This window comes from Monodelphis domestica, chromosome 7, assembly GCF_027887165.1.
Source record: "Monodelphis domestica isolate mMonDom1 chromosome 7, mMonDom1.pri, whole genome shotgun sequence".
Taxonomy (NCBI): Eukaryota; Metazoa; Chordata; class Mammalia; order Didelphimorphia; family Didelphidae; genus Monodelphis; species Monodelphis domestica.
Window position 1 is genome coordinate 46169345 of NC_077233.1, and position 20913 is coordinate 46190257.

Below are 20913 nucleotides of genomic sequence, written 5' to 3' on the forward strand. Positions count from 1 at the left end.
AGTGGTTTGACATGCCCCTCTCCAGCGGATTAGGAGAAATAGAGATTAAGTGATTTGCCCAGGGCCACACAGGTAGTAAGTCTCGCAAGTCACAGTTGACAGTCAAGTCTTACTGCTTCCAAGCCCAGCACCGAGCCAGTGTGATCACAATCATAAGACCTGGTCTCTGCCCCCAAGAAACTCATGTCCTAATTAAGATTAGAAGACATACACCAATAAAACAGCACAAGACTTCAGTAGTAATTGGGGACAACAATTAGAGGTGTCAGGAGGCAGTACATAATTAATTGAAAAAGGAGTGAGCAGCGAAGACAAGCTCACTTGAATAAGTAAGCAAAAAGCATTTATTTATCAAGTATTTGCTATGTGCCAGGATCCCTACAAAGCCGCCGGAGTACAAACATAAAAGTGAGACAATCGCTGCACTAAAGGAACTTCTATTCCAATAAGGGGAGACATAAATGGCAAAATGGCAGCCTGGGAATGGACTGGAGACTTAGGGGAATTGATTGGCATGGCTTTTTCCAGAAGCGGTGGTAGTATAAGTTGAATTACAATTCCTAGCTCAGACTAGAGGGGAAAGGCAGTGGACTGGGTGGATTGCAAAAGGAATGCTGGTGTCACTAAAATATGAAGGAAAGGTTTAAAAAAAAAGTGGGGGGGGGGGGGGGGAGGAGGGCGGTGATGTTGAGGTGGATGGTGGGGCTTGAATGTGAAGCATGAACTGTGGCTGCTCTGGGTTTGGCCCTAGTGGCCTTTGTGAGGTTTTACCCATTGACTCACAAATTGTGTGACCCAAGGGCAAGAGTTCCCAAACTGGGATGGCTCCCCAGAGCATGGTCTGGAGGGTAGAGCAGCAGAGTGAATAGGAAGAAGGTATCTGGTCAGAAAGGTGATGGAGTTTAATCTGGGTCTTGTAGCTCTTGGGTGGGAAGAAAAGAAGGGGATGGAATTCTATTCAAGTGGAACAAGGTGGAAAAAGTCAGAGAAGTAGGAAATTGCAAAGCACATCTCAGAAATGATAACTAGATTGTTTTGGCTGAAATAAAGGGTTGTAGATGGGTGTAACAAGAGTTTTAAAATTAAAATAAGTAATATTAAAATTATTTAATATAAATATAAAATATGAATATTAAAATAATATTAAAATTAAATAAAGAGCAGGATTTGTGGTCCGAGTGTAGGAGGCTTTGAATGCAAGGAAAAGGAAACTAGATTTTTTTTCTTTCTCCAGACATGGGGAGCCCTTGCTGGTTTTCTCAGCAAGGAGGGATGGTGTGTATAGAATAGCATTTGATGAAGAGTAATCTGGCAGTGGTGTGCTAGAAGTATTGGAAGGCAGAAAGCCTGGAAGAAGGAGGGGAGGGATGGTGGGAGCAGTCATTCATTAAGTGCCTACTATGGAATAAGTGCTTAATAAATATTATTAATAAGCTCGAAGGCTGTTTTTTTGTAGTTGTCCTAGCATGAGATAGTAGGAGCCCAAGTGACAGTAATGAGGTAGATTGGAAAAAGCGTTTCTGCCTGATGCTTATGGAGAAAAAGGAGGGGTAGAAACATAGATTCTAGAGCTAGGCAGAGTCTCCAGCAATGTGGAGCAGTGGATGGAAACAAAACTCAGACTGGTGGACTTGGGTTCGAATCCTGTCTCTGATACTTGTCAGCTATATTACTTTGTGTTATCTATAAAAATAAAACCTCTAACCTCTACTACCTCTGAATGTGTGCTCCTATGATCATTGGATGTAGTCAACTATTATCATTACTCTTCTCACTGGATCTCTAAACAATGACTCCGGTTTTGAATCCTGTGATTAGGAAAATGATCAGTGAAATCTGGAAAGACCAGAGAGCATGTTTTGGTAAAGGTAGAAAATGAGCTTCAGATACATTGAGTTTGAGGTGATAGAAAAACACCCAAATGGGAGGGTCTCCAAGCAGTTAGAAGTAACCCCCCATTAGAGTGGGGAGAGGGAAGGTAGAGATTTGAAAGTCATCCCCAAATAAGGAATTAACAGAGGGGAAAATGTAGAAAGAAGAGCTGAAGACTAAACCTTGGGGAAGGCTCTCATTTAGGGAATAGGAGAAGGAAGGAAAGTTTCCTAGGAAACAAAGAAAGAGGAGTCCAATCTAGGAGGAAAATTAGGGTGAGTTTAATGCCAGAGAGAAATGCCAGAGAAAAGTAATTTTAAGGAAGTGGTTGATATTACCAAGTACAGGACATAGGTTAAGAAAAAGGAAAAATCATTAAAGACCATTGGTGATTTTTGAAAGGGTAGTTTGAATTGAGTAGAAAGGGCAGAAGCCAAAGTTACAGGGTTAATAACAATGAGCAGAAATACAACAGTGAAGATTGTGGATACATACCATTCATTCAAGAAATTTAAGTGGATAAAAGGGAGAGAAATGGAATGATAGCCAGAGGATCCAAAGAATGGGGTTTTATTGTTGTTTGGAAAATATGGAGAGACATAGCCTCTTAAAAATACTATCGTTTCATCAAGGGAAGGGCTACAGCATGCTTTTTGACCAAAAAGAATATAAATTTCTTGAGAACAGGAACTGGTTTTCCATTTTTGTCTTTGTATCCCAAGTACCTAGCAGTTTGTTGTAGACACTGTTATTAGGAGTCTAATTAAATTCAAGGGCAGTTTAGATGGCACAGTGAGTGCCAAACCTGAAGTCAGAAAGACTCATCTTCCCAAGTTCAAATCTGTCCTCAGACACTTACTAGCTGTGTGAACCTGGGCAAATCACTAAACCCTGTTTGCCTCAGTTTCATCATCTGTTAAAAAATGAAATAGAAAAGGAAATGGCAAACCACTCCAGTGTCTTTGCCAGGAAAACCCCAAATGAGGTCATGAAGAGTGGACAGGACTGACATGAATGAACAACAGATTAAATGCTTATTGGATTGTATTGAGCCCATGCTGCTCCATCATCATCATCATCATCATCATCACCACAGACAAACTAGAATCAACTCTTTGCTCCCTGGGAAAATTCCACCAGGTCATCAGGTCAGGTATTGAAAAGTCACCTTTTAGATATTAGAATTTCATATTCTGAGGAAGCCTAGAGCATTTCGAAGAACCTACATGCCTGTGCTCTGTTTCTTATCTGATTGCTCAGTTATTCTTACCAACCAGATAAACTGGTAGCATGTTGCAAGCACCCAGAGCCAAGATGATGATAATGGCGGAAGAGCCAGTCAAGTCATTTGAAGATTCCTCTCCAGGATTACGTGGATACCAGCTCCTTCTCTTATCTTACTTGAGCTAAATTTCAAAGCAGATCATTTCTCCTGAAGGGGTGGGTAAATTGACAATAGTGTGACCCCAGAAAAAATCTGAATTTCTTTTCCAAAGATTCTCATCCCTTATTAGATTGTGAGCTCCTCACCCTATAGAGTCAACTAAAAACTAATTGAAACTGTTCATTTGAGCAAAATTGCAGACTACAAATTCAAGCCACATAAATCACCATTATTTTATATATTTCCAACAAAACCATCAAAAGGAGATTTAAAAATCCCATTTAAAATAATTACAGAAGGTATAAAATACTTGTGCAAACAAGACCTATATAATAGAACACACACACACATACACACACACACACACACACACACACACACAACTCTTGACACAAGTAATGCCATTCTCTAAATGGAGAAATATGGTCAGATCAAGTCAATCTAGTAAAAAATGGCAATATCACCTAAATTAATCATCCAGTACCATTCCAATCAAACAACAAAGGGATTATTTTATAGAGCTAAAAAGAACAATAACAGAATTAATCTGGTTGAACAAAAGGTCAAGAATCTAAAGGGAATTAATAAAAAAAGTGAGGGTTGCAGGACTAAAAGCCTAACAGTACTAGATATCAAACTATACTACAAAGTAGTGATTATCAAGCTAATTTGGTACCAAGTAAGAAATGGAGAGATTGCCCTGTGAAGGAGATGAGATATACAATATAGACGAGCAGAAGAGTCTATTGTTTGAAAAACCCAAAGATCCCAGGCAAGAACTCACTATCTGACAAAAACTTTTGGGAAGACTGGAAAGCCCCAACATTTCATTTTGTATGCTAAGATAAGCTCTCAATGGGTATATGACTTAGAAAGGGTGAAATCCTAAATCAGAGGAGCAAGGAAGAAATTACCTGTCAGATCTGTGGATATAAGGGAAGAGTCCATAACCAAATGAGATAGAAGAGATCACAGCAGGTAAAATGGTCTGTTTTGATTACATTATATTAACAAGGTTTTGCACAACAAAACCAGTTTAATTAAAGTAGAAAAGAAACAGGAAAATTGGAAACTGCAGCCAACTTCTCTGATAAAGGTCTCAGTCTTGGATTAATAGGGAAGCGATCCAGATTTATAAGAATAAAAGCTATTCTCCATTTGATAAATGCATATCAAAGGATATTGTGTGAAGGAAAAAATGTTCTTCCTCTCTCTTGTGGGGTCACACACTTGACTTCATCTCCTGCTGAGGAGGAGGCCAAGACTGTGTGAAGGAACTCATTGGGTAAATTGAGTCACAAGGATAGAATGGCAGCCAGAAAAATGCAGCAATAGAGTCAAGAGTCACAAGATCAGGGGAAGGGCTTAGTCCCCTGCATTACTCCATTGGATGGGCCCAGGCAAAATATAAAGCCTTGGTTGACTCCCAAGACATGAGGTGTGAGCGATAAGGGGTGGAGAATAGGTTTGATAAACTGAGGCAAGAGTGGATTTTGCTTTCTTCGCTTCTGTTTGGTGCTGACTGGACGTCCCTGTGAGTATGGCTAGGAGGTCTCATGAAATGGCCATAGAATAGCAAACTAAATGGAGCAGTAAGTAAAATATATATCTTCCTCCTATTTTTCCATCTTTTCCCCCTACTTCTTTTGATTTAATAAAATTATCCATTTATGGCCGGTGTCATAATTTTCACTCTTACAATATGAATAGACAATTTTCAGAAGAAAAAATCTAAGTTCTCAATACTAATATGAAAAAAGAATCCTCTAAATCACTAATAATTGGAAAAAATGCAAATGAAAACAACTCTCAGACTCATCAGATTGGCAAAGCTAACAAAAAGGGAGAAGATATTAGAGGGATGGTGTTGTAAACAGATACATCAACAAACCATTGGTAGATTTGCAAACTGGTCCATCCATTGTGGAGAGCATTTTGGAACTATGTCTCAAAAGCTATAGAACTGTGTATACCCTGTGACCCAGAAATACTACTACTAAGTCTATATCCCAAAGAAATCAAAGAAAGAGCCAAAAGATCCATGAGTACAAAAATATTGATAGCAACTCTTTTTAGAGTGGCAAAGAATTAAAACTGGGAAATGGGGTGATAGTGGTAGAGCCTATCAACTGAGGAATGGCTTGAATATGTTGTGGCATATGAATGAGATGGAATGCTATTATGCTAAAAGAAATAATGAAAGGGATAGTTTCAGAGAAACTCGTGAAGAGTTACATAAACTCAGAGAAGAATCAGAAGAACATTTTATAAAAAACTTTATAAAAAACAACAAATTATGGACAAACAACTTTGAAAAATTTGGAAACTCTAAGCAACATGATGATTAACCGCAATTCTAGAGGATGAGTCCATGTTACCCATGTAATGACAGAGGTCATGAGATCAGAATGCATACTGGGGCAATTTTTTGAACATGGGCAATGTGGGAATTTGTTTTGCTTCTCTATATATACTTGTAACAAGATTTTAGTTTATCCTACTTTCTTAAGAAAGTGGGAAAGATAGAAAAGGTTGTTCTTTACCAAAATAAAATTTAATCTAAAAAAAAAAAGGGTGAGCTCCTCAAAGACATAACTGGAGAGTCTCACAGAATCGTGCCTTCTTGATGTTTAGGATGTGGTAGAAACTTAGCATGTGTTTTTAATCAAGATTAACACGAAGTTACTGACAAGGTAAATTCTTTGGCATGCTCAAGTAAAGAGGTTAGAAATGACTCATTTTGAAAATTATAATCTGTGTTTTATGTATGTGCACATGTGTATGTGTGTTTTGGTGATAAATAGAAGCATCTGATGAACACAAAGTATTCTCCTGTTTCATATGTAATTTGTAATGTCCCTGAAAACCAAAGTTTTTTAGTTGATTAGATCAGCAAAATTTGGCTTTGGGATATTCCCTATTTTGCTGTTGGAGCGTGTACCAATATGGCAGGTTGGATTTGGATCCATGCTTTAAACAATGGCGACTGGAATGGCGTGGGCAAGAGGAGATTCTGATGGGGAGGGAGAGGCAAGTTGCCATTAGCTTTTATACTTCTCCCTCATTTGAGGGCAGTCTACTGTTTCTAACCTTTCCTGTCCTCTCTTAGGTCTGTAATAAAATCATTTTCCTGATGAGCTTTGTTGGGAACTGTGGGACCTTCACAAGAGGATACCGAGCGATGATCCTGGATGTCGAGTTCCTTTATCATCTGTTATATCTCCTTATCTGTGCCATGGGACTCTTTGTTCACGAATTCTTCTACAGTCTGTTGGTAGGTAACTAACTGCCTTTTGGGTTCAGCCGTGCGTTTGCTTCTTGATCCTTGGCTAAGACTCTGGGCTTAGGGCTAATGATTCCAGACATCTAGAGGCTTTCACTTGGGTTATCTCGTTTGATCCTGCCAATAGCCTTGGGAGGCGGTCAGACAGCAAGCGCTCATCAGGCACCAATAATGCACAAAGATAGGCAAGAAGGTAGTCCCAGCACATTCTAGGCAGGAGAGACCATGTGCCAGTAACTCCACAACTCTGTAGGTGCACACAAGGAATGGAAAGAGTAGATGGGAAGTCCTGGAAGCACAGATGGAGGAGGACTATCTCCTGCCCATGGTGGGATTCAAGCAGAGCCTCAGGGGGATCCAGGAGGCAGAAGGGAGAGGTCCAGGAGGGGATGGACATTGAAAAGCCTCCAGATGGACAGGGCAGGTGGCTTTACAAGAGAAGAAGCTAAGGGTTCCAGCCCCAAGATATTGGCTTCTGGTCAGTGTCCTTTCTACCCCACCATCCCAGTCCTAGTAATGAGGCTGTTGTTTTTACTTATGTTGGCAAAGGAAATTCCACATATTACAATCATAATTAGGCAGCACATCTATGTACAGTAATTGGGGAATAGGAAGAGAAGTTCACAGGAAGTAGGCCTACTGTTAAAAGGTCTAAGGACGCTTAATTATAGTCTTCTGTGTAATTTGCAGCGAGTTACATTTTCTGCTTCCCAATGATAAAAAAAAAATTTACCTTAAAAAATGTCAAAATAAATGTTTTCCTCCTCCCCCAGAGCCCTCTCCTTTCTCTTTTGGCCATCCTGGGCCTGGATAGACACATCCGATTATTGAAGTACTTAGAATGTTCAAGGTATATTTGGGGGTTCCTGGCTCCATCCAGAAGTGTGATCAGGAATGGCTTCTGAGCCGAAAGGCCAATTTGGGTGATGAACTTGCTATAGCTCTTGGGACAGAAGATCCTTCAAAACGCATCATTTAATCCGGATCCAAATCCAGTGGTTGATGTCTCACTGAAATGAGTTGGTTCAGCCCCCTTCCCTCAGAGCTGGGTTTTTAATTGCAGAATCAATTAACTGTCATCTCCTTTGTTATGTGGATGGGAATACAGACCCTTGGCACAGAGATCCAGTCTCTTCTTTTCCCCCTGCGTAAAATTAGAGCAAGTGTAAAGTTTCACTAATCTGTGAGTAATTCTGCCAGAGAATCGGTTCCTGGCTTCAAAATGTGAAAGTATGAACTCCTTCAGATGTCATGGTTAACGTGGCAGACTAGACCAGCCAGGGGCTGAGAGACTCCTTTAAAAACTCAGTGCCTCCCTGCCCTGCCTCAGAATCCCTCATTGATGAGAGAAGGTAGTTTAAGGCGCCTCCAACTCTTTGAACGTTACATTCTTCAAGGGTGACCTAGGACCAAGATTGGCTCTTTTCTCCCCCCTCTTGGGTCGTTGGCAGGCAGAGTTTTTAAATTAACTCGCTCAGACATTTTGACCTGACCGTGGGATTTTAGGCAAAGGGGCCACCGTCACCTAGGAAACATTGGGTATGTTTTTGTACCCAGATGTCATTCGGGATGGTGGGAATGGCCTCTGATTTGTGGTTGGGAGTGAGCATGGGCCAGAGTAGTCCAGGATGCCCACTTGTAATTCTGTTTTACATTTATATAAACAGATATTTATGTATATGCAGATTTTTTTAGATCAGGGTTCTGTTGTGTGACTGCACAAGGTCTTACCTAGGTTCCTGTCCTCCCTGTATGGGGGAACTGAGATCAAATGCTGAAGAAAGAGTCTGTTATGAAAAAGTCTTTTATGGCGTTGCCCCCAGCCAGTGTTGGACCTCGGCTTCCCAGGGACTTCATTTTCTTCTTTATTTGTTCACCTCACCCCTTTCACTGACATGTGAAAGCTCATTCCTTCGGTGAACCTTGTAACTCATAATGCAACTTGCTTTCAGCATTTCTAATCTGTCATCTAACATCAAGAGAAAATAAGAACAGCTCACCACGTTGGGAAGTTCTACCCAAGGCTAGTTCTCTCCCAGCTCGCTGGCAGCCCAATGCTCAACCTAGCCTGCTCAGTGATCTCCAGGGGATGGAAACATGGCGGCCACAAGGCAACATTGATGGATTTGAGAACCAATGGGAGATACTGAAATCAGCCTTAACACACCCAAAGTAGCCTGGGACCCACCTGCAAGAACTTGGGTTGGTTCTAAGAAGTCTCTAGAAATGAAAGGCTCTCGATTGATAACAAGGTTATTTATCAACAAATCCCAATTGAGCATTGGCTACAGAAGAGGGGTAAAAGGAAGGGGAGGGAAAGAACATGAATCATGTGACCATGGAAAATTTTTCTTAATGAATCAATTAAATAAAATAAAAAAAGAAAAATGCCCAAACTAGGTGATAATAATAATAATAATAGTGCTTAGCTTTTATATAGTGCTTTAAGGTTCACAATTTTATCTCCCTTGATCCTGACAACTACCTTGGGAGATAAGTGCTATTACTATTCCCATTTTACAGATAAAGAAACTGAGGCTAAGTGACTTGCTCAGGGCCACACAACTAATAGATAACCCTGTCTGTCACAAGCTACTGAGTATTGTTCTTTTTCTGTCTAATACAGACACACAGCCATCAAACGCTTCATTGCTAGGACTATGAGAGACATGAGAACAGCTGGTAGAAATTTAGTGAAAATTTTAAAATACTTTCAAAAGCCAGCAGGAAACCTGTGTCAAGGGTGTTAAACCTTTTAAAAATATTTTTATTTTTTAAAAACCTTTCTGTCTTAAAATTGACACTAAATATCAGTTCCAAAGCAGAAGTGCAATGAAAATTAGGCAGTTGGGGTTAAGTGACTTGCCTAGGGTCACACAGCTAGAAAATGTCTGAAACCATATTTGAATCCAGCACCTTTCATCTCTAGGCCTGGCTCTCTATCTGCTGAGATACCCAACTACACCTAAATGATTATTGATTTTTTAAAAATTACCCTTACCTTCTGTCTCAATATGAATTCTAAGACAGAAGAGGATCAAGGACTAGGTAGCTGGGGTTAGGTGACTTGCCCAGGGTCATACAGCCACGAAGTATCTGAGACCAGATTTGAACTCAGGTATTCTCAGCTTCCATGAGCTACCACCTAGCTGCCACTTACCCTTTTCAGATCCTGGTCCAGTGGCAGTCCAGTAAAGCCTGTGGACCTTCTCAGAATAATGGTTTAAAATGCAAAAAATTCATGGCAGAGCAGGTAAGAGGTCTCGACTTGGAGTCAGAATGATCTGCATTCAAATTCTGTCTCAGACACATGCCAGCTGTGTGATTCTGCAAGTGGCTTTAACTTCTCTCAAGCCCAATTTCCTCCTCTCTGAAGTGGAGATAAGAATAGCTCCTACTTCAGAGGGTTGTTGTGACAATCCAATGGGATAACATACAGACTGCTTTTTGCAAACTTTAAGGAGCTCTATAAACGCCAGCTATGACTATAATAATAAAGTAAAATAGATTGAATTACAAAGGAAACCAATTAGATTAAAATATAGTTATCAAAATATTGAAAATAAAAGCTCACAAATTCCAGGTTAAGAGCCCCCGCAGCAAGGTAAGAGTTTAGTGGGTTAATTATTAAAAGGTGCTGTTGCTTTCTGCTGTGTATTCTCTATTAATGGAAAATACCAAATCACTATAACATGCTTCATTTAGCATTTTATGAATGACAAAGGAGGGAGAGGAATAAGCATTTTGGGGGTTCCTGCTGTGTTCCAGGCATTGTGCTAAGAACTTTCTACAACTATTATCCCATTTGATCCTCACAGAAATCCAGGGAGATGGGTTGAGTGTCATCATTCCCCATTTTACAGTTGAGGAAACTGAGGCAACAGAGGTTAAGAGACTTGCCCTGGGATGCATAGTAGTGTCAGAGGCTGAATATGAACTCAGATCTTCCCGACTCTGTGCCTAGCACTCTGCCCAGTGCACCCCCGACTACCTCGACATGTACTTTGGATGTTGACCCTGGGATCTCAGAGGCTATGACAATGGGACACAATGTCAGAAATGATGTGCCATGCTGGGAAAGCTCCAAGTATGACCCCAGGGACAAGGATGCCCATTTTCCAAGGACTGGCTTAGCAGATCCCGGAGAGACTCATTGCATGGGGGTGGTAGCCTGGGGGTGAAACATTTCTGTGAAACACAGGAAAATTTTAAATGGCTTTCAGTCCTGCGCGACCCCCTTATTGCTTCTGCAAGGAAGGTGCCTGAGTGATGGGAAAAGCAGCAACAGGTGCTTAGCATCACACAATAGGAGAACCATCAACAAACTTCAGTTTGCCTGTCGATCCCTGAAAGGTGAATGGACATGCCATGGGGGGACCTGAACCACAGCAGCTGCGACGTTCTTGCTATAAACAAAACCAGAAGGAAAAAAAAGGAAGGAAATTGCAGCGAAATGGAAGGATGGCTCCCAGAGAGAGGAGATGGCTGCCTGGGCGACACAGATGTTGTTTGGTGTGACATTTGGTCATCCAGTATTGTAGCTCTTAAGTATTTACAGATAGATCACTGTGAAAATTAGTGTGGTTTATGCACCAGCATCATTTGCCAAGGATGAAGTGCTAGAGAGAGTCAAGGAAGCTCTTGATGAGACCCTTCAAATCAGGCTCACATAAGAGGTGGGAAAAGGTGAGGATGAGAAAAATGATATTAGAAAATGTGGCTTAGGAGAAAGAAATGAGAGAGGCCCAAATGTGTAACTTGTATAGTGTCTTCCCAAAGGACTCAAAAGCACCAAATAGCATCAGAGACAATGACATGGAGTACATTTTAACAGGTAGGAGAACCTTATCATGTCTGTTATAGGAAGAGCTTTAAAGTATCTGTGGGAGTTAATCCCAAGGTAGTAGGGACATCAGATTGGCAGAATATAGTACATACTCTGTCACATCAGAATATGTAATAAAAAATAAAGAATAGTATTGAGGGGAAACATGGAATATAATCAAGATTTAATTCTCAATTATTTTTTAAAGTATCAAAAAATTAAAAAGGGAAATGGACAACAGAATTGATATTGAGATCAACTGTTAGAATAATTTCACCAAGAAGTTAAACCAATATAAATTAATTTCTAGGACAAGGAGACCAGAAAGAGCCTCGAAATCCCCTAATAAGGTCAGAAAACATTGTGACTTATTCTCTTGAATGGAAAGGTGGCTGCCAAAGGCATCACTATATTAGAACAGAAACTCATCTGAAAAATCCAACAAATAAGGATGATAGATGATTATGAGCAGTATCATCTCATAAGTCAGAGATGAGCAGTGAAGGATGAAATCAGTTTAAAGAAAGCTTGGCAAGATATTTAACTAAGTAGTCATCTCAAGGGCATTCAAGGATAAAAAACCAAAAGGGGGCTACAGAGGGAAAAAAATGGAAAAAGATTTCCAAAAATTGTCACAACTGTTTTCTTCATCAAGGATGACATCTAAACCTAACAACATAGCTCCTGAGGAGCTTACACAGGAAGTAAACCTGATATTAAAAAGATAAAAGATAAGAAGAATAGCTATATTAGATCATTATATCCAGAGGAGATCCATACTAGAGATGATACAGCTGGGTAGCATTGGGGCCTTGATTCAAATGAAGAGGAAAAAGGGAAAGTTGTCAAAGGTATGTAAAGAATCTCAAGACCTTATTGATTAAAAAAAAAAGAGACCAGGAAAACAACTACTGACCTATATATCTCCCCTCCCATCTATATAAAATCTCTATGAGAAAATTCTATATGTGAATTAAAAGTATTCTCAAAGAGGGTATTAGTAGGAAGTAAGCTGGTTTTCTCAAGTGATACTCAATGATGAACTTATCACATCCCAATTGACTGGCAGATGTAGAAAATAAAGATCTCATTGTGTTGGTGTTTAGCATTTGTTGATTTTGAAAAACTATTCAACTAAGTTAAACAAAATTCTACCTTATAAGTTCTTGCAAAATAGGTTGTCTCTCACATATATATATATATGAATATATACACACTCACATACACACACATATATATATTCAAAATCATTCAAGATTCCTTAGAAGATATAAAAACAAAAACGTCACTGTCCAATTACCTTCTGAAAATAAACATCAAATGAGGCAGAAAACAGGAAGATGTATGCTTGCTACAAGTGAACATAAAAGAGTGATGAAGAAGATCCAGTGTTGAGTTCAGATTGAGAAGCAATTTCCTCTGATTTGTAAAATACAGATGCTCTCATTTACAGATAATAGACCCAAGACATTGCAAAGTCTCTTAGGAATGATCCATAATCACCCAGCAGTATTTGATGTGTCCCTACATATGAGAAAGACTAAATGAATGAAGACTATCCCAAATTTCGACATCCATCAAGATGATCGCCCTGTTAAAGTTTGGCCAACAGTATGGATGCCCAGTAGGAATAAAATACAGGTTGATAATGACTTAAGTTCAGAGTTTTAAAGGAGGAAGAGCATACACTTGTTTGTAAAACTACATGAAATCAGATTCCTATAACAGCAAAAGCTCCTCTTTTCCTTACAAACATTTGCTGAGAGGCAACAGAGTTACTTCATGGTAGAGAGACCTGGAACACTCCTGTCATTGAAGAGCTAAAGATGAACATCCTGCCAGGGAGCAATGGAAGGGCACATTATTATGGAAGGGAACAAATTATAACCAACAAGGCACTCCAGGGAAGAAGAGGAATAAAAGATGTCATTGGAGAATTATATGACGGAAAGGGAAGATAGGCAGGTCCCATGGGGAAAGTGAGAGAATGACAGTTATTTGTTTCAGGGGTACCATTATGGTATCTTGAGGAAGTGAGACACACTTCCAGGATGATGGACAGTCCTTGGGTGCTAAGTTTTTAGAAGGAGATGGACAAGAGTTGCCCAAGTTGGGCTGGCATGGGCTTGCAATCTGTCTCCTTGGAGGAATCTCACAAATCTATGAGATCACAGAACCTTTATACGAATGGGGTGATGTTCAATTTGCTTAGTACCTTTCATATTTTTAGCCCAAGCTTTGTGTCTTACTCTTAATCTTTGTCTCAGGATGTTAATTGGATTTAAGGAGGCGGACAAGCCAATTGGACCTGTCTGATGAGCCAGAAAATGAACAGACCAGAATAACAGAGAGGGTGAAAAGACATTCAGGATCATCCATGCTACTCAGATTTTTATGGATGAAGGAGCAGAGATTCAGATAAATCAGATAACCGTAAACCAAATGATTTCTCCAAAGCTGCACAGCTTATTTATGTAGAGTTGAGACCAGAGCCTTTAGCTGCAGACACTCAGATGAGGACTTCTGTCCAGTATGCCACCTATCAGGTCAAAATTCTGAATTTACTGACTTTGTACATGGTGTTCCCTCTCTCTTCCCTAAGAGAGGGTAAGCTCTTTGAGGGCAAGGACTGTTTTTGATTTGTGTTTGCAACTCAGCACTTAAGAATATCAGGCAGAGAGGGGTCCCTTAGGATTCAATGCATACTTATTTGAATGAATCCCTCATTTTCCATGGAGCCAAATGCCACATGAGGGGAACCCCAAACAGTGAGAAAGCTTGGATCCATTTCACATAAAGAACAATGGATGTCAGAGAGTTTTTTCTACCACTAGGAGTGTTCCTAGGGTTGAATGAGATAATAGGAAATGCTAACTATTATCATTAACAGTTAGCCAATAATCAGCAAGCTCTTATTAATCACTTACTGTCAGCCAAAGCTCTGAATGCAGAGAAAGGTAAAAACAGCTTTTCCCCTGAAGAAATTCCCATTCAGATGAGTGAAACGACATGTAAATAAGTAGACTATATAAGATCTATAAGAAGTAGATGGGGGAAGTAGTCTCAGAGGACAAGGCACTATGGCGATGGGGAGGAGAAGCTAGGGAAAACTTCTGTGGATTGGTACTTTGTAAATCCTTATAGAATTACTGATAAAAATTTAAGATGAAAATTTGCTTGTTTTTTTTTAAAGCTTTTTGACTTGGTGTACAGAGAAGAGACTCTGCTTAATGTCATCAAGAGTGTTACTCGCAATGGACGATCCATCATCCTGACTGCCGTTCTTGCCCTGATCCTGGTTTACCTGTTCTCCATTGTGGGCTATCTGTTCTTCAAAGATGACTTTATCTTAGAAGTAGACAGACTGCCCAATGAAACCTCACTTCCAGGTCTGTTTTAAATGCTTCAATCCTTTTATCTAGCTTGGAGGAGGGTGGAGTAGAGAGGGAGGGAAAGAGGAGCAAAAGTATAAATTATGTTAAGCATCAATTATTTTTTTTCCAACAAAATTAGTGCCATGACTAAGACTACATGTCTTCTGCCCAACTGGAGAATAGAGTTTAAAACTAAATCCTTTAATAGGATCAAATATATATTCAATATACTTATATATTGAATATACTTGTATACTGAATATATTTTACACACATACTTCAAAGAAATGTGCTGTGTCCAAACACTTTTATAAGTGATTGTGATTTTGAACCTAAATATAGCAGTCTTGGGGGCATCTAGGTAGCTCAGTGGTGCCAGGCCTAGAGATTGGGAGGTCCTGGGTTCAAATCTGGTCTCAGATACTTCCCAGCTGTGTGACTCTAGGCAAGTCACTTCACCCCCATTGCCTAGCCCTTACCACTCTTCTGCTTTGGAACCAATACACAGTTTTGATTCCAAGACAGAAGGTAAGGGTTTTTTATAAAAAATAAAAATAAAGTAACATAAAATAAAAATAAATAAATTTATCAGTCTTGGGCAGCTAGATGGCTCTAGTGGACACAGCACCAGGTCTGGAGTTAGGAAGACCTGAGTTCAAATTTGGCCTCAGATACTTACTGTATGATGCTTGACAAGTCATTTACCCCTGTTTCCCTCAGTTTCCTCATCTGTAAAAATTAGCTGGAGAAGGAAATGATAAACTCTTCCAGTGTCTTTGCCAAGACAACCCAAAAAGGATCTGAAAACCTAGACACCACTGAAAACAACTAAACAATAACATTAGCAGTCTTACAGAACTCACGGACTTGACTGAGGGTCAGGTTCTTTGCTGCCACCAATTTATATACACCACAGTGCTTTTTTTTTAAAGTTTTGTAGTAGCAGCACCTAATCCAAGAAAGGCGTACCGTGTTCTGTAACTTTTGCTTCATTTGGGTTTCCTCTCCTTAAAACCTTAGTCTTAAATATTACTCATCTGTGGGCACACACCTTCACCACACCCGTTGAAGTTTAACTTGACCAACACTGAAAATCCAAATCCAGTCATTCTGGGACTGAAAGAGCCTGTGATATCAATTAGCGCGAGGTACAGAATCTCTCTAGTTCTTCCTTGACAACATGCACCATTCAGTAGTGTCCGGCCGAGAAGTTCTGTAAAGTGCAAGCAGGGGGCTACTGAGAGTCCAGTGTTTCTCATGAGCTATGCAGAAATGCACATCCTCTGTAGGTGCAGTACAACTCTTCGATTTGGATTTATAGTCCAGTTACCTGACTTACCCCGGTAGAGAATTATTGCACTGGGTCTGAGTGCATGGCTACAAGCATTTGAGCACGATATTTTCAGATTGTTCACCATAAACCTTGTTTTTACAGATACCAGTGAAAGTCTGGCGGGAGAGTTCCTGTATTCTGATGTGTGTAGGTTGGGGGCTGGGGAAAACTGTTCTTCTCCCATACACACAGAAGGTAGGCACTTTTCATTTAGTGGCTTCTAAACCCCATCTCAAATTTGATTTCCTTCAGAGGCTCTGATACCACAGCTAAAGCTAAGACTTGCAAGGTTGGTAGGATGGTAGAGCTGGGAGGTACCACTGAGATCAGCTAGCCCCTTCCCTCTCCGTTTTACACTCAAGGAAATTGAGACCGAGAGAGGTTCGCTGGAAGCAGATTGGAACAAATTCTCTTCTTAAAAATGAAACTGCTAGCAAATGTTAGAAATGTTAGTGGTTTGGGTTTTTTGTCTTCTTTGGAGGGAAGAGCTGAAGAACGGGTGGAAATACTGCATAAGAAGGTATCAGAAGACTGTCGATAAATTACACTGGTTCTTTGTTCATTAGGAAAGTTGGGAGTGAAAATGCCCTTTTGCTAGACTTTAGCCTGGGGAGATTGCCATGGGGGGGAAAAAGGACTGCATTATATTTACCTGGATCTTTATAGTATATACTTTCCTAGACATCCCATTTGAACTTCACACTAGTCCTGTGAGGTAGGTAAGGAAGGGGTGATGTCCTCACTGGACAGATGAGGCCACTGGACTCAGAGACTTAAATTAAGCAGCTTGCCTAAATGAGTCAGGACTGGGACTAAGACCAGGATCCTACAGATTTCAAAAGGTGGGGAATATTTTTAGATGTCATCAAAGGAAGGATGCCATTGGAACAGAACAGAGGAAGTTATGAGTGGTTAATACAACAGTTGTTGGAAATATGACATGTTCTTCTTGACGGTCACACATTTTGAATGGGACCATTTGGCTCTTTTGCCCTCAGTTTCTGAATTTATCTTCCTTTTGCGCTTGTCCACTAGCAAAGTGGCGTGCGAGACATATAATATCAGAATCATGGTCTATATTTTCTCACCCTTTAAACCTGTTATTACTTGCTGTGTTAACAGAGCTGACTCCGGCAGAACAAATCGAAGAAGATAAAGAACATACGTGTGAGACATTACTGATGTGCATTGTTACTGTGCTGAGTCACGGGCTGAGAAGTGGGGGTGGAGTAGGAGATGTGCTCAGGAAGCCATCCAAAGAGGTAAATTAATATGGAAGGGAAAGGAAAGGAGACGTGGGTGGGTGATAGTGCGCAGTAAATGAGATTAAATGGACACTGAAGACAAATGAGAGGGTAGCCAAGTCAGTGGGGTCCAGTGGCCAGTGGAGCATCCTTTCTCCAGAAAGGCTGCTCTGGTGGACCACGTTAAAGTCATATGTGGAGCCTGGCAGTCTCTGAAGGGACAGCTTTTATTCTGTATATGTGGCATTTATCACAGTCATCGAGTCCATATCCCAAAGATCCAGGCTCCCACCGATTTGCTGACTCTGTGTCAGGGGGTATGTGCAAGAGCTAATGATTTATAAGAGTCAGGTAGAAGAAAGAAAGGGTTGTAGAACTCAATCCAAGCCCAGTAGTTGTGCAGAAAGGAATGATTTTCACTCATTTCTGTAAATGGAGAGAAATATATTAATGGGCACCAGACGCTTCAGTTTGTCCTGACAGCTGAAGGTAGAAATGTCTAGTTTAAGCATGCCTCCAGGTTTCCTGATGAGGTTTTGCCACTGAGCTGTCAGAACTAAAATGATAATGCTAGAATGATAATGCTAATGGTTGGAATTAATTGTGACTTTTTCTCGCAGGAACCTCTTTTTGCTGCTCGAGTGATTTATGACCTCCTGTTCTTCTTCATGGTGATTATCATCGTCCTTAACCTGATTTTTGGAGTCATCATCGATACCTTTGCTGACCTGAGGAGTGAAAAGCAGAAGAAAGAGGAGATCTTGAAGACCACCTGCTTTATTTGTGGTAGGTCTTGCTGCTCCCCTCAAGCCACCAAGAGGGAGGAGGTCCAAGTTAGCCTTGATCCACCTCCATTGGGATGGCTGAATCTTGAAAAGCTGAGCCTTGAAGATGTGTCAGATGATGTGCCCTGGATTCCTGAGACATGGAATGCTTTGGTTATACTCCGACTTCTCCATCTGCTGGCCTCAGAACAAAGAATATTACTGGCAGAAACCCATTGCCTTTCCTAACTTAACCTGAGCAATATTCTCCTCACCACTACATTTCTCACAGCAGAGCTGTTCCAAGGAACAAAGATTGAGGGTTCTGCTCTGCTCTGTAACAGGGAAATTAGAAAGAGAAGCATAAGATGGAAAGTTGTCCCCTGTTACCTACCTTGTGGCTCGAACTTAGCCTTTCTATTTTCATGCTCTTGTAACCCTCTACAGATTCACAGGGAAGAAGATGTCTGTTGACATCTAAACTGTCAGAAATTTTTCTTGAAGAGAAAGGAGGGCAGCTAGGTGGCTCAGTGGTTAAAGAGCCAGGCCCAGAAATGGGAGGTGCTGGGTTCAAAAATAGCCTCAGACACTTCCCCCTGGGCAAGTCATTTGACCCTCATTACCCAACCTTTAGTGCTCTTCTATCTTGGAACCAATACACAGGATTGATTCCAAGATGAAGAGTAAAGATTTTTTTTAAAGTACCCAGACCTTAACTAAATCTATTTTTTATGTAATAGCAAAATAGTTATTTCACAAAAGAGCTCCTTGGGTAAGCTATGGATCATTCTCTCCTACTATCAATCAATCAATCAGTAAATATTAACTAATCCCCCACTATGTACCATGCATTGTGCTAGGCACTAAGGATACAAATAGGGGCAAAAGGACCCCTGCCCTCAAGGAGTTTATAGTCTAAGAGAGGGACAACATGCAAACAAACAAGCTTCCTACAGAACAAATAGGAACGAATTAAAAGAGGGAAGGCACTCAAATTAAGAGGGGATAGAGAAAGCTTCCAGCAAAAGAAGGGAGACTTAAAGGAAGCTGGGAAGGCTGATAAGGAAAGCAGAGGAAGGAAAACATGCTCAGAGTGGGAGGTAGATTAAAAATCCATTAAAAAACATTAAACATGAACACTTATAAAACACTAATTACAAAGCATTTATTATTTCCTTACTTATTTTGGTCAGCAGAGAGGAAGAAGAGGGGAAGACACATACAGAAACATAAAGCATGCTTCAAGCCCATTCAGAACTTAGAACTTAATCAGGATGATGAATTTGAGTATGATGAATTTGAGTGTATTATAATCTTTTAAGAATTAAGTCATTGTGGCTTCTAGACTCTAAGCTCCCTGAGGCAAAAGCCATCCCTTATAGATATTTTTATCTCCCCTAGTTCCTAACACAGTGCACTATATGCAGTAAACTCTCCATAAATGCTTGAATTAATGAATTTGAAAAGGAGACATTCCCCAAATTGACAGCTCTTCCAGAGAGTTGAATGTGTTTTCCCATCCCAGGTAGGTTCTTTTGTCAGCCTGGGGAGACAGAGAATCTGAATTCATATCCTTGCCCAATTTCTCATTTCTTTTGGTCCAAGACATTAAAAGTCTTTGGCTCTCAGTTTTTTCACTTATTAAAAAAATGAGGTGATTAAACCAAATCATCTCAAAATCCTTTCATTACAAAACCTCTGGTGGATGTCCTCGGTATCCTTTCAAACCTGCATTATGTTTAGACATATGCACAAATATATATATATATGTTTAATATAGTTAATATATAACACTATATATTATATATGTAATTTATAGATTTTTATAATTGTTTTTATATTATAATATATAGTTAATATATATTACATATTGTATATAATTCATATATTTTGTAATATATTATATATAGTTGATATGGTTGAATATATGACATATAATATATCTATATATAATTGGGTTCATCAGCAGGCCCAGTAGATCCCCATTTTTAGATAGGATTTATAGGGCCATCCGAGCTTGTTTTTCGTGCTAATGAGAGACTGTGCTGTCTTCTTTCAGGCTTGGAGAGAGACAAGTTTGATAACAAGACAGTCACTTTTGAAGAGCACATTAAAGAGGAACACAACATGTGGCATTATTTGTGCTTCATAGTCTTGGTCAAGGTGAAGGATTCTACCGAGTACACAGGGCCAGAAAGCTACGTGGCAGAGATGATCAAGGTAAGGCCAGAAGTCCTATTCAAGGCCTGTTTGCCTCTTGGCGCCAGCTCTCAAGGCCTCGCGAGAATGAGTTCTCAAGGTCTCGCGAGAATGAGCGTCCTACCAGAACAGAACCGCTTCAGCCCTGCGCGTTCTCCTCAGGTCTGCAGGAACCCTCTCTGGAAGACACAAGTAGGCGGGGATCCTGGGGGGAGAGAGAGCTATCTGAACCCCACGTGAATTTTCTCAGGGCCCGGTACTCCCACAGACTTAGAAGAAAGGGCATCGAGAGTCTTTAGGGAATGAGGGTTTTTCCAAGGCGTTGTGGGGTCTCGGAATTGGGGCTGTGGGAGTCTCCCAGTCAGGTGGCGCCTATACCTTGTTAAGTTCAGGGGAGGGGGAGAGAGTGGCAGAAGGAGTAGGCCCAGCTAGAAAACTCTGGTTGTTTTTGTAGTTTAAACTTACCTATTCTTAAAAAAAACCAAAACAACTAAATAAATAAACTTATCTATTCTGAGAAGGGGGAGAGGCCATTGTATTTGACTAGTTTTCCTCTTGGTGACACATTGACGGATGGTACATTACCCCAAGTGACTACCCCCTCTCTTCCTTTTTATTTTTTTTCCTAATGCCAT

The 20913-nt window shown here is 40.3% G+C and overlaps 1 protein-coding gene across 11 annotated transcripts in view; it reads left to right on the forward strand.

Moving 5' to 3' along the window:
• The window catches only part of ITPR1 (inositol 1,4,5-trisphosphate receptor type 1), a 410117-nt gene that overhangs the window by 349105 nt on the left and 40099 nt on the right, over positions 1-20913 (forward strand). For all 11 annotated transcript variants that reach the window (XM_056804557.1, XM_056804556.1, XM_056804560.1 and 8 more), the window contains 6 exons: positions 6366-6530; positions 14558-14753; positions 16174-16266; positions 17194-17333; positions 17936-18101; positions 20139-20299. In XM_056804557.1, the coding sequence (XP_056660535.1) occupies positions 6366-6530; positions 14558-14753; positions 16174-16266; positions 17194-17333; positions 17936-18101; positions 20139-20299 (921 nt within the window). The remainder of the gene's footprint in view (positions 1-6365; positions 6531-14557; positions 14754-16173; positions 16267-17193; positions 17334-17935; positions 18102-20138; positions 20300-20913) is intronic.